General features: G+C 37.8%; 1 protein-coding gene across 1 annotated transcript in view; it reads right to left on the reverse strand.

Annotated features, from left to right (window-relative positions):
* The window catches only part of RSF1 (remodeling and spacing factor 1), a 64025-nt gene that overhangs the window by 30752 nt on the left and 18565 nt on the right, over positions 1-14708 (reverse strand). The window contains exons 2-5 of the mRNA XM_029964885.1: positions 9028-9119; positions 4597-4689; positions 3736-3941; positions 1681-1838 (exon numbers count right to left, since the gene is read on the reverse strand). Coding sequence (XP_029820745.1) covers positions 1681-1838; positions 3736-3941; positions 4597-4689; positions 9028-9119 — 549 coding nt within the window. The remainder of the gene's footprint in view (positions 1-1680; positions 1839-3735; positions 3942-4596; positions 4690-9027; positions 9120-14708) is intronic.

Below are 14708 nucleotides of genomic sequence, written 5' to 3' on the forward strand. Positions count from 1 at the left end.
AGATTAGATATTAGGAAGAAGTTTTTTACAATTAGGTAGGTGAAACACCGGTAGAGGTTCCCCAGAGAGGTGGTGGTTGTCCCATCCCTGGAAACATTCAAGGTCAGCCTGGACGGGGTTCTGAGCAACTCTCATACAGTTTAAGACATCTCTGCTCATTGCAGGGAGGTTTGACTAAATGGCCTTTAAAGGTCCCCTCCATTCCAAACTATTCTGTGGTTCTGCAACTGGTGCTTAGGGGTGATTTTGAACCAATACACAGCCTAATGCAAGCACTGAGCCAGGTGAGTGTGCCACAGGATTTGGGGAATTATCTACAAGGTGGACATTCATTGAAATGTTTTCAAATGACTGCTCCTGAATTCAAGGTAAAGTAAAATCGTATCTGAAGAAGAGATGTCAATTAGATGATCTGGCTTGATTGAGACAAAGGTAAAATCAATACATGGAATTAATTCTGCAGTGTCAGTAACCATGCAGGTTGTGCTGGCACTTACATGCGGAATTAGATATTAGCAATGTCTAGGACTGAGAGACTATTCTGCTGGTGATTGTCACAATTTACTGCCATTTCTACAATCTTCTTTTAATACTTCCACAACTCCAAATTTATCTAAATGTTTCATTTATTTTTTCTGTTCTAAACTGTTTGTTGCACAAAGAATGCGAATAAAATGCCAGGTCTTTCTCTTTGGTATTCAGAATCAAGACAGGTCCCAACTAATTCCATATACCCAATTAACTCATACACATTTAAAAAAAACACCTACAAACACTCTGTAATATTTAAATCTTGTTTCTGATTGTGAAAATATTTTCCTGTATTTTAAAAAAATAATAATACAAGGTAGTAAAACTGGTGTAGAATTACTTGGGATAATAAGATTTTAGCTTTTTTCATGACCTGAAAAAAGATCAGATTCTTATAACATAAAATACTTCAAGCTAACTGATACTTAGTAAAACCAATGCACAAACCAACAAGTCAGCAAGTTAGTAGATTATGTGCAATGACATGATAATAAAGAAAGAAAAAAGTTCTTTGCTTTGATCTTAGAGATCTTTTCCAACCTAAATGATTCTATGATTCTAATAACAACAATACAGTGGAGATAGGTAAGGACAGCTTCACTTCTACAGTATTTTAGTATTTTTAATTGTTTTAACTTAATCTCATGTCTTCTTGAAAAATCATGTTGATTGTGAAACATTTGAGGAAATAACCTATATTTGTCTGATTCAAACTCAAAAGCAAGAATAAACACCACACCCAATACTATATTGATTTCAATCATGGCATTGCACGAGCAGATTTTTTTCTTTTTCAAATTTTAATGTTGCTAGAACAAGAAAAGTTCAATGCCCCACAAAAACATACAATGATGAGTATTTACAATATTATACAAAGGGTACAGCAAAAATAAAAAAGAATTACCTAGGAAACAATTTGTACATAGCTCTCTTCTTATAAATAAATTCTTGAGCTTAAATATGTGCTAAAAAACTCAAAAAATATTTATAATTTCAAAGGATTCAATATTTACTTGATTTACTTTGAACAGAAACATTTTTTCTCTTTTTTAAAAAGTCCTAATCTAACACAGTAACTTTTCATGAGGCTGAAAAGTCTAACATTGCCACACCACAACATTTAAAATTTGAGATAAGAAGGCAGAAAACCTTGTGTAGCTGCTTCTTCACCCTTTTTGGCATCTTCATCTTCTATGCTTGGACTTTCACGTGATGAGTTCTCCTGCTGAGAATTGTTATTTTTCAACAGGGCAGGATCAATTTGTGCTTTCAAGAGCTCAAGGGTCTCGGCAAGCTCATTGCGGTTTCTAGAAGTGAAAAACATACAGTCTGATAAGCCACTTACTTACCCCAAAAGGATTCATGAAAAATAAACAAACATTATCTCATTAAATGAACATTACCCTGAAAACCTTGTAGAGTTATATAATGAAAACACAAGCACAGTGAAATGCTTGTCCAACCTGAATGGCTAGAACTTTGCAGTCAGAAGCCTTCACATTTATCCACACCAAAATAAAATTATGTTTTTGGAAGGACCTTATCTACCTATCTATCTTAACTCAATTTCTGTTGGGTCTGGATCCAAGCTGCTACTATTATTCTCGTATTCATTATCCTACTGCCAATCCTCACTGATTTTACTTTGCTATTTCTTTTTTCTCTCAACAGAGAAGTTATAGCTTTCTGCTCATGCACCAAAGAAGCAACCACACCATTTAAGCGAAATTTTCGAAAGCAACTAGCAAAACAATTTAGATACTTTTTGCAAGTGTGCATCCTAAGAACACGTAGCAAGCACCACCAAGTTGTCTAGAAAACTCCAGCTATTGGAGTTATGACAGCAAGAAAACGTTGGTGCACATCTGTATAAACATGAATCTCAGTTCACTGTAACTCCTTGTTTAAACTGCATATCTAACTGTTAAAAACCCTTTATCTATAAAGAATTTGAGCCATGACTGAACAGAGTCATTGTTTTCATAATGGACTACAATAATAAGGTTCTCACATTTCTTTTTCAAAGCCAATGTTCAGTAATTTGTTGTCTCCAGATTTAGAGAAAGAAAGGAGGCTTGCAACAACCCTGAGATGTGGAATCTCACGTTTTAAAACCATTTCAGATTTCTCAGTGCATTACTGTGGCTTTCTGCTGTGAGTGTGGAGTAGAACCCTGATTTCTTCCACTTTTGGCAATGATCTTTGGAGTCTATAAAGCACAAAAGAGATAAACACCGCTCAGCTCTCGATCTGTTTGCTTACATACATTTACTTTATTCACCCACAGCAGCTGTCTAGATGTAACCAGAAGTAATGCTAGTAAGTTTAAACTAAAGTTATGGCAGTAAATAACCTGCAGATGGTTTGAGTTGGAATGGACTTTCAAAGACCATCGAGTTCCAACTCCCCTGCCATGGGCAGGGACATCTTCCACTAGACCAGGTTGTTCAAAGCCCCAGCTAACCTGGCCTTGAACACTTCCTGGGGTCAGGTAGCTACAAGTTCTCTGGGCAGCCTGTGTCAGTGCCTCACCACCCTCACAGTAAAGGATTTCTTCCTAATATCAAGTCTAAACCTGCCCTCTGTGAGTTTGAAGCCATTACCCCTTGTCTTACCAGTACACAACTCTGTAAAAACTTCTTCTCTGACTTTCTTGAGCGCCTTTGTGTTCTGGAAGGGGCTCTGCGGTCTCCCTGGATCCTTCTCTTCTCCAGGTTGGACAACCCCAACTGCCTCAGCCTGTCTTCATAGGAGAGGCTCCAGTTCTCTGACCATCTCATTGATCTACTCTAAATTCCCTCCAACAGGAGCAATTGCAATATAATTCCCCCAAAACCAAATCTGTCCACTTGCTACTTTCTGAATAAAATTGAAGTTAAAGAAGCAAGAGTATTCTATTTTCTAAGACATTTAGCTGGTCAGTATGGAGCCGTCATTCTTAAGAGTGTCCTCTTGGTACCCTTTCTATATATTCATTGTAGCTCAATTAAGCGGGAAAAAAATTATATGATAGCTGTTACCAACAAATCAGCAAGTTATTTCTCTATATGATTTTTCACTAGAACACAGATGTGAAGGCAGAAAATCCCACTGTTAGGAGTTCTACTCTGTGAGAAACAAAGAGTTACTGAAACATATTTCTGAGTCCCAGCCACAAATAGTTAAAAATCCTACAAAAAAAGGAAAAAAAAAAAAAAGGAATACCTAACAATGCACTTCCATGTGGATCCATCCTGGTCATCCTGTTCTTCTATGTACATCCTGACATTATGTTCTTGATCCAGTTGATACCAGTACATCAGGCCATCCTTGTCCCGACCAATGGGCTGCAGACGCATGGCATCAGCATCCTCCTCGTTAATGATATTCTTAAACTTGAGATTGTCATCAAACTGACATTCACAGAGATACTGAAAAAGTGAGAAAGTAGAAAGACTGTTAAAATATCGAAAATATAAAGACAAAGAAGAAAATCAGTTCACTTCCTTTCAGTGTAATTTGGAACTTCTTTTTAGGCCTCTCCCTGTTGGATCTGTGTGTCAGTTGTAGCTATCAGTTTTTTCCAGACCATGTTGTTTTTAAATATGAGTGACAAGGTTTGTTTTGTTTTTTCTGGTCAGCTTAGAAAGCTTATTCTAAATTTTATTACATAGTACAAGCTCTCATTCTACACTAAAAGTCATACATAAGTTGGAACCAACCCTGACAGTTTTCTCAAGACTTGAAAAGATTAAGTCCTATCTTTGCCTTTGGAATTCAGAGAGATAACATACATTTTTAGAAGTGTAGATTGCAAAGACAAATAGCTGTTGAAAAAACAGTAAGCACAAAACTACTGTCATACAAAGTGTGAAAAATATGCAAACAAAGTGTTACATGCTGTTTGGGCCTATCCCACAGTAATGAATATGATGTCTGTTCCAAGATCAGCTCTCTATTTAATATATGCACTTATGGTTCCATCAAGCTGAATTTGCAAGACATTTGAGTGAGGAAGCTAAATCTCCAAGATACTTGAGTGAGTGAGAAAAAAGTAATTTAGAATCTTAGTTGATGAATGTGTACCTTCAGAATTCCCAGTTTGCACTCAACACTCATTTCTAGGTATCCTTTTTTTTCCATCTCCCAAGCCCAAGTGCTGTTGAATTCTTGGCATATCTGTCACAAACAAAATAAGCAGATTTCCAGGGTTAGGAGATAAAAGCAACTTTAAACTTTTTTATTAATAGTACTTTACTGTGGTAACTCATTATACATAATCTCCTTGGGATTGCAGTCAGAAAGCCTCACACAAAAAATAAAACTGAGGTAGGTTAGAAAGCACTGGTGCACTTCCATGGAAGAGCAGATCATCAAGGCCCTGATCACCACCACATTCTCCAAACACCCTAAATTAGATAGCATATCTCTGGATTGGGAAGGTATTCTTGTCTTTGCTGTGCAAAATATCTCACATTTTGCTATTTCTGTCTGTTTAGAATATAAATTCTCTGAAGTAGACAGCATTTCTTATTACATCTCCTTACAGCACTTAGCACATAAGCTGCCAGGGTCTCTTGGGGTCCCCTAAGTCCTTCAACTGTACTGCAGATAACAAATGCAACTGCTACTCACTCCACGTGGTGGAATTATTGTTCTTCAGAAAATACCTTGGGCTTTAAGGAGTTTGATAGATATTTTAAAATATTTTAAGTATAGCCAATTTCAATTTACTTAAAGCAAATAAATTCAACCACACCAATATGGGGGGAAAAAACTAACACAAAAAGAAGTGGCCATAGAGGATAAATAGATTGAATCAGCATGAACTCCAATAATAAAGGTGGAGAAGGAATTCCCTCTCCTCCTAAACAACTCAGACAAGCTTAAGACAGCTCTCATGATCAGAGACAAGCTACTCATCAGCTGAGGACACGTGGCAGGATCTCCAGTTGGTGAGGCTATTCCAGTGGAAATATCCACGAGGAGGTGAAAGCTGATCACAGCTACACTACCAGCTGAGATTATTTTGAAGTGTCATTGCTGAATCATGATTGTCCAAACCAACACATGAGGTGCTGCTGCCCTTCAGTCTGCAAGGAGGGACTCAATCAAAACAGCATAGTCTCCCAATCACCAAATTATTATTAAAAACAAGATACAGTCACCAAGCTACTTAGAAACCTGTCAATCACATCTGAAAGCAGCATCTGGAAATCACATCTGGAAACAGCAGCAAAAATAACCCTACATTTTACCCACCAGAAACACAGATCAGCAGATCTACCTGGACTCCAACCAAGAAAAGGGGCTGCTACCCCTCCACTATCGCCTGGGCCACATTACTGACCCTCCACAATCCCTAGTACTAACACCAGTTCTTAAGTGGCCCAAGGGTAAGACTGCAGTTAGATCACCTCAGCCACCACAAATCATACTGTGACTTTAAACTACAACCTACAGAGAACACCAAAGAGCACTCTGGTCACAAGGGATCCTGCTGAAGAGCAGATTTTCTTGCTCTGAGGTTAAGGAATGCTACACAGGGACTTCTCTGATGCAAAGCCAAAGCTCACAGCAGGAGACAAACGCTGCCCACTCACAGAATGAGGTTACTCTACTTTTCTCTCATATTCAACTACGTAATGTGAAGAACACTGGGAAACTATACATCAAAACCCTTGCTCAAGGCATATGCCAGTTGCCATTCATTACTTACTCATTAAATATGAAAGCAATAACGAGAAGCTTCATGTGCTGTGGAAGTGTGTGACTGTCAAAGCAAGAGCTACGAGACATCAGAGCTGAGGAAGTATCTGTTCAAACTGAAATGACTACATTTTGACAATTAAAACCCAGATAATTGTGCTTTCTCTTGACAAGTACTGTCACAACCCTGAACTACACATCTCATTGATTTAGGCTCTGCTGAAATCTTGTCTTTGCCTTCACTGAGGGTATGTTTCACACTGATCAAAAACCTGCTGCTTGCAGGAGCAGCTGGTTTCTGCAGGCTAAAGGGTGGTCAGCACCTTCCCACCCTGAAAGAGATGCTGGAACAGCTCACTCTCTCAAATATTTCCAAAGAAGCTAGATGGCACCCGACACTTACTATTGGCATGTTCGAAATGTTCACTTTAAACAACAAAAACAGGAAGGTGAAAGACATAGCAGAGGAGCCTGTTTGGGTGGGACTACAGATGCCTGAATTCTAATAATTGGAAAAGACAAGTGTATCCAGAACATGCTGATTTTGGATTGAAGGTTCCAAATGGACCAGTCCAGAGAAATCTTATCTGTATAAAAATGCAAAATATGTTTGACAATAGTCAAATAGAACATTTTGTCAGGAGACAATTCAATGTGACTTAACTACTTGTTTCTCAAAGAATAGCTAAGATAGACAGTTCCTTGTAGTTTTTGGAACGTTTAGGACAAGCCATTTCTTTATGTTGGTCATACATGACCACATACATTCCCTATATAGAGGAGAAAAGTCAGATTCCTGGAGCCCTACAGCCATTTTCTGCCAGAAAAAGACTAGTGAGCATGCTGGTGACTTGGGTGGTTCACCTCCAGAAGAGGGAAGGGAAAGAACTCTCAACTATCATGTTCACTTCCTATCCCAAAATACATTAATCTGTCAAAATACCAGCCATATCTTAGAGACAATTTTTATCATACTCTTTATAAGCACAACAGTCAAATGAAATACATTTTATAAATAGTTGGTATATAAACAAAACATAGTAATACCTACATATTCTTAATATTTGTGCATGTAAGTCCTCCACAAAAAGTTTCTGCCTAAGTAAGAACATGGTCACATCTAGAAAATGTCAAACCCTGTTTTAGTAAAGAAACACATTAGTAGTTTCCAACAAAGGGAAAACAGGTCAAGTTTGCCTCTTAGAGTGTATCAATAATATGTGGAACAATACTGCTGGTATCAGGGAAGAATGCTCTCAGTGGTCTCACATCTTTTCAGTTTTTCCTGGCTTTTGTGACATTTCCCAATGCTCTTAACTTGTTTTTCTAAATTAATTATACTCCTTTGAAATTGGGACAATATTAGCATACCTTTCTAATTAGTTATAGTCAAATTCCTTTGTTCTTCAAGGTTACTTTGAACCACTGTCCAGAATAAATTTCAAGTTAGCTCTGGAGACTGTTAAATGAAGTCGAATTTATTAATACTTACTCGGTCTTAACAGGGGTGTAAGGGAAGGTTTCCTTACTGCTTCCCCATCCTTTCAGTGCCTGCTGAATAAGATTTTCCAAACTACTCCCTCATAAACTTGTTTCATCCCTCTGCTTTCTCCTTACAACACAACTGATAAGTGGCTTCAATGGGGTACATAAGTTCTCGACTCAGAGTTGGGTTTTCTCAGCTTGCCGCAATGGTTTTTGGGTTTATTAGGGAATTTAACATAATTCGGTAACCACAGTACTTGGTAATACAGAAAGTATACAGAAGTTATATACATTATTACATAATTATTTTTTAAAAATATCATCAATACTTTACAACTGGGTAAGGGATTAGAGTTAATTTAAGGCTCTTCACCAGGTTATTCCCCAACATATTCCCAGTCCTAAAAACTTTGTCATCTTAAGGCTACACAAACCTCAAGACAAATCCCTGTCTCTGTAAAGCTTATACATAGCACTTGAGGAGGTAAACTGCAACTGGATTTGTCAAATGCCATTATTTGTACGGTTGCTATTACCATGATGCTGTATTTCTAAGCAAGATGTGATTGTGGCTGTACAGACAATAATAAGATTGCAATTCTGTAGATGGAAAGACACATGGAACATATCCAGAGGGGAAATGGTAACCTATTAATTTTGACTATCCATATATTTTTATATTCTGAAGAAGTGTAAATTACTTAAACTGAAAACTATTTGCATGTGAAGTGTCAACAACGGCACAGCAGCAATTCAAATACCAAGACAGAATTATGTAAAACAACAGGATGCTCTGTTTTTACTGATGCATAACTACATTTTCATATTAGCTGTGCCATTCTGAGCATGCAGATATAAATCACTGCAATACCTTCTTTTATTATTAACACGTGCTAAAAGACCTCTATATGGTTAGTTCCTGTATGAATACCAACCAAATCACATTAAATTATATCCACGTTTGATATACAAATGAATTGTTACTGTGTAAATCTCTCGGCTCGATTTAGCCCACTTATAAGCTACTAAATCTTCTTTATTTAGTGTCTTAATGCTCAAAAAAGTATTTTTCCTACCAAGTATGAAGGTGGATACTCTTTTACATGCAGAAGATAATGCCTATTTTCAGATATATTTTTACACAAGCCTAGGCAGACTGAAAGTTAAGCTGGGATCTGATGCAACTACAGTCTGGGCACACACATCAATGCTGGCCACAGCACAGCCCAAGGCTCACTATAATTCATACCAGGTATTGCTCACACAACTACTCATCATAACCATATTCCAGCTGTGCAGGATAATACAATGTGCATATTGTACCTTGATCAAATATTTTTCCCATCTGTCTGCTGTGACAGACTTCCCAATCTTTCTCATCAGTTTCAAGTGAAGCTCCACCAATTCTTTTGGAACTGCAGTATTAAGAGAGAAAAAGAAAAAAAAAAAAAAAGAAGTTGTTAAGTCTGGTGCAAACATTCTTCAATGCCAAATACTGGTAACACTGAAACACTGTGACAAATTCAGAAATTTTAATAAAACACAGGAACTTCAAGCCTGCTGAAGAGCAGCCCAGCAACTGAGAGATGGAATAAAGTTAATTTAATCACATGAGTCTTTTTGTTTATATTTACATTTAGGATAATCATTACCCTTCCTTCAATTCAAGGAAACAGACCTCAGTGATAAATACGTAACAATTTTGGCAGTGTTAAAACCACAACTGGACAGGAAGTACTTCAGTCAAACACCTACAAAAATACTACCACTTGCAGCACACCTGCAGCTGCCTCCAGAGACCCCAAAGCCATATTCTGCACTATTTCTGGAATATCACTGAATCCAAACTCTTTTTGGTTGGATGCAAGGTATGGGAGAAACATTCCAGAAACTCCATCCTCATAGATGTAGCTTTGCTATGTACTTACTGTCTTTTGTACTGGAGGGACAGAGGAGGACTGTAGATATGGGGCTTGAGGAATGGAGGCCAGAACTGCTGCTGAACACAGCTGCACCACCACTGTCACAGAATCAGTCTTCCAACCAAATTTATACATCTCTTAGTGTACACTCCTCAGAAACAACTTCAACAGCTCATCTTAGCTCACATCTGTGATTTATGAATCAATATGGCACCACCAAGTGGCAAATTTGCAGAATGCTAATTTTATAAGCTAGTGAGTAGCAAAACTTTTAAAAAAATATGTAACTGATGATTATTAATCCAACTCTACATGATGTTAACTTTCTCATTTCTAATTTTTTGAGAAAAACTTAAGAATTAACTTGTCAAGTATTTTTATTTCTCTATTCTTTGCGTACAATTTTATGTTCTAAACACATTTTCATTACTCTATGCACACACACGTTAAAACCTTTAAATCCAAGAACTTTTATTATTGTAATTTATGATTATGATTATGGTTTTTCAGCTGGTCCAATAGCATTATTTGACACAGGATAAACAGCTGGGACACCAAATGTGTTTGTTCTAAACTTGAACATCACTGAAACGTTCTTTCTTTTACTCACCTATACAACATTTGAATACCTGTATGTATCTCTTAGGTGAGCTTGGCTTCACCTAACCTCTGTCTTTCAATTATATGCCTCTATTTTCAGGTGAATACACTGATTTGGTAAAATACTAGTCTGATGAAAACGCTTGTGTTGTTTCAGAAATAAATAATCACTGCTCTAGAAGTTTTATACACAAACTCCTTCAATAAATAAACACAGGAAGTATCAGCCTGGTTCCCCAAAAGAGACCTGTTTTCAATGTAGATAATTCATATGCAATTCTAAACTAGCCCTGTTTTTCTCTTTTAATGCATTTATATTTAATATTTCCACTGCAATTGCATATTGAAGACACCTAGCACATATTCTCCTTGCTTTTCCTGAAAACTGATGCTTTTCATAATTTTGAACGGAACAAGATCGAAGGACTTAACCCCGGTAAGTGTCAAGCACTTGGCACTAACAAAATTAAGGACAAAACGCTTTATACACATGAGCAATTCTATCAAAGTTAACTCATACAGTTAAACATCAGTTTGTGCTTGTGTGACATGGAAATGACCCAGAGTATTCAAAATCTTGCTGAATCAAAGCTTTTGTTTTTAACCAGATCTCTTTTTTATGAGTACATATTGATAGGAACTCTAAGTTTCAAGAAGTACAGGTGATTAATTTCAAATGATCTAATGCCTAGTCACCAAAAAAATCCCTGCTAGAGCATTTGCCTTAGAAAAAATGGAGAACACTAAAAATTACAAAACCTGAGTAATTTGCACACCCTTGGAGGTCAGCACTTCCTGTGAGTTGTGTTAGTACCTAAAGAAACCTCACTTCTTTTTCCGGATTCAACATTTCAGCTCTTGCATTTCTAGGATCTTCATGATGTATAGATGTGGTTACTTTTGCAAACTTCACAAAACATTTCAAACCCATTCTCTATTTATTACCCTTTCAAGATGCTTTTCACATATCACACAATATTAATGACCGGATTTCTCAGCTGGCTTTTCACCAGGTCCTTAGTAAGCACTTAAAGAAATCACATCCTATCCTCCTGGTTTAAGGAAGGAGGTGGGAGGAAACTGCTGTCTAGAGCATGAGAAGTACAGCCTGACCAGCCAGAGTGCCTGAACTACCACAGGAGCAGAAGCCTGCAGGACTGAGAAACAAACTCTATATTCAAACCAAAGTAAATGTAAATACTACATGGATCACACGCAGCAGTATATACCTGACTTGTCCAGAAATACCAGCTAAGGGAGCTCATGTAAGAAGGCTAAAGAGTGGTGGAAAATCCCTCCTTTCCCAGAGCACTTACCTGGTAAGGAATAGAAGTGCACTAGTAAACACAACTAACAATTCAGTCCTCTCAGAAATGCATTGAACCTGCATAACTTGAAACACTTCTGTTCAGAATACACATAGAATTCTTGACAAGAGTTCATTGAACTTGTATGGGACATCAGTAAGGATCATTTTTACAAAACTGTTCTGTCCTACATGCAACATCCCAAAGAGAATGAACATGAGATGTAATTATTTTGGGTTGTGTTGTTGGCTGGTTTTGGTAAATAACAGTAGAATATCACCTCCTTCAAAAAATTTCATCTCTATTCAAGCAGGACCTGCATCACCCATTTCAGGAGCTCGCATAAAAATGTTCTGCATTTGTTAAAATTTCACGTAAGGGAAGGAACAATACCTAGCATCTTTCTTGCATAATTGCCATTCTGTGTTAAGTTCTGGCCAAAAAAGTGTGATGGAACACATACAAAAAAACCCCCAAATCTGAATGAACTTCTCAGTCTTTCATGAAACTTTGATCTCTCTGTAAAGTTATACAGGAGCTCTCTAAAACCTTCATAGAATATACTTAAGCGGTGAAGAAAACACCAGGACTCCTCACAGGGCTAGTAGAATTTGTACAGCACTATTGTAAAAGAAGAACTGTTTCAAAAAATCGAGTATAATTAAACCACGGTGCCATCTGCTAGATATTAAAAAATATAGACTTTTCATAGGAAGAAGTCATGAGCCAGGAAGAATGAGTCACTGTATATACAATTATAAGGCTTCTGGTGGAGTTCAGTTCATTTGTTAAGTCCTGCACTTTTTCCTGGAGGGCAGGCGCTTGTCTGGTCTTACACAATATTCTTTGAACACTATTCTGTCTACTCCAGCATTCCAGGGATCATCCCATACATCAGTAACACATTTCTAATAAATTTGGGAATGAAAATTGAAATGGAAGAGAAAAATGTACGAACATGTAAAAACCCCTTAATCTGGTTAGAACAGCCGTAACTTTCAAACACCTGCACAACCTCAGATTAAAGACCTAGTCGTGGGTACCCATTAACACCTTCCCATGTAACCATAACCCCATTTCACCCCTACTTAATTTCCTTGCCAAAATGAATCACAGCTCACCTAAAAAAACCCTGAAACAGATGAGGAAAACAGAAAACGTACATGACAAAGTCCAGAGGGAGGATAGGGGGAATCTGTTATTTGGAAAATTATTACAAATAAAAACCCTTCATATCAGAGCAGATCTTGAGTGCTGGACACAGAGAGGAAGATCAGAACCACGATGTATGCAGAGCACCTAGTACTGATGTGGATTGCAAAGCTGGTGCCTCCTGTCCTCCTCCAGGGATAGCAGAAGAGAACTCTGAACCCTTCATGCTGAGGGGATTTAGGAGAAGGGAAAAAAAGTAAAACTGTGGGATGCAAAGCCTGCTGGCAGTTTTCATGCTTCATGAACACAAACAGGTCCTCCCAGCTACACTAGTAAAACCATTTTCCATGCTAACTTGTTTTGGCAAGTGGAAGAAAAAAAATGACTCATAAGACATACATGGCAAATATTTCCATTAACTGTATGTTCTTTTTCATCTTTCTGCCTTGACCAAAATTAGCTCTGCATGCTATGACTTCACTGTCAAATAAAAACATGCAAACAAGTGTTCAGGTCCCTCTGCTGTGAATGCTGGAGGGAGTCATCCTGGAGGCACATCCAAAGGCAAGAGCATCCACTCAGACATCAATGAAGAGTTAGTACATGCTCAATGTCGAATAGGTTGCCCAGAGAAGCTGTGGATGTCCCACCCCTGGAAGTGTTCAGGCCAGGTTGGGGGGGGGGCTTGGAGCAGCCTGGTGTAGTGGGTGGTGTTCCTGACCATGGCAGGAGTGTTGGAATTAGATGATCTTTAAGATCCCTTCTAACCCAAACCGTTCTATAATAATTTACCACTTAGCCCATCACACACTAGCCATGCAGATAATTCCCTTTACAGACAGGCCTTTAAGCATAATTTTTTTTAAAACCAGTTGGCTGCATCCCCTACAAAAGGCACAAGAGTCCTTAATAGACAAGTGACCATATTTCCAGCATCTTTAATATTTTCCTTCATTTCTTTGTGAAGTCTGAAGTTCCATGAGCACCCTGAGGCAGCAAACACTTTGTCTTCTAGATTAGTTTCAACCAAAGAGAAGTTCCTCATCTCTTTCATTACACAACTAGCAAACTGAGGAAAAGAAAGGGAATAGTATCTCCCCTTCGGCATCAGCACTGGTTTATGATAACATAAATTTTCTTCTCAAAGAACTATCTAACTTGTTTCTTATCTCAACTCTTAGTAAAAACAAAATGGGAAAATCTTGTCATTGGTATGTGTTAAGAACTTTACACATCAGAGAGAAAAATGACAGCCTTGGTACGAACTTGGCATGATAAATAAATGAAAGGACAAAATCTCTAGTTTGAACCAGGCAAGGAATTACAGTGAACCTCTGACAAAAAACTGTGGCAATAAGGAGCTCCATCTTCATGCAGCGAGCTTGGCATAAAAAAATAAATTGGAAGCATGTGAACTCTGTAATGATTCCCAACATGAAAAAGCAGTAGTTCCTGTTCCAAAGGACAACCTAAAGATCCTATTTTCTATCTGAGTCACTTGATGAGTATTACCCTAACAAGTTGTATGCCCGTAAAAAAAAGACATGCAGGAAAGGGGAAAAAATATAACTGCTCTGCCTCCTGAGTGAATGAAAAGAGCAATTAAACATGCTGTAATTAAACCGCAGATCAAAACAGAATGAACAAGTCACCAAGTAGCAGTTTTATATCCTGTTCCTAGAAAGATTGTTGGCAGGCATTACAAACAAACAAACCATGCTCACATTTAAATGACACTGTTATCCTAGGAAAGTACTTTGAAATCTGGATGCTCAGCAACTAGATCATTTTCATACAAATATCCCAGTACCTTTATCTCTCTTATCTGTACAAATACCTATCAGAAGACTCCCCACTTACCTGGACTATTTGGAGCACAGGCCACTCTAACATTACTCAGCAAAGTTAAGGTTTTTATCTTGCTGATAAATCCCCTTCCACCCCTTCCCATGTGAGGATCCCAGCACACCACCTCTTTCACTGTCGTTTGCAAATTAATTGTGACCAACACGCACAGTGCTTT

The sequence above is a fragment of the Manacus vitellinus genome, unplaced genomic scaffold (genome assembly GCF_001715985.3).
Source record: "Manacus vitellinus isolate BGI_N305 unplaced genomic scaffold, ASM171598v3 scaffold_83_pilon, whole genome shotgun sequence".
NCBI classification, from domain to species: Eukaryota; Metazoa; Chordata; class Aves; order Passeriformes; family Pipridae; genus Manacus; species Manacus vitellinus.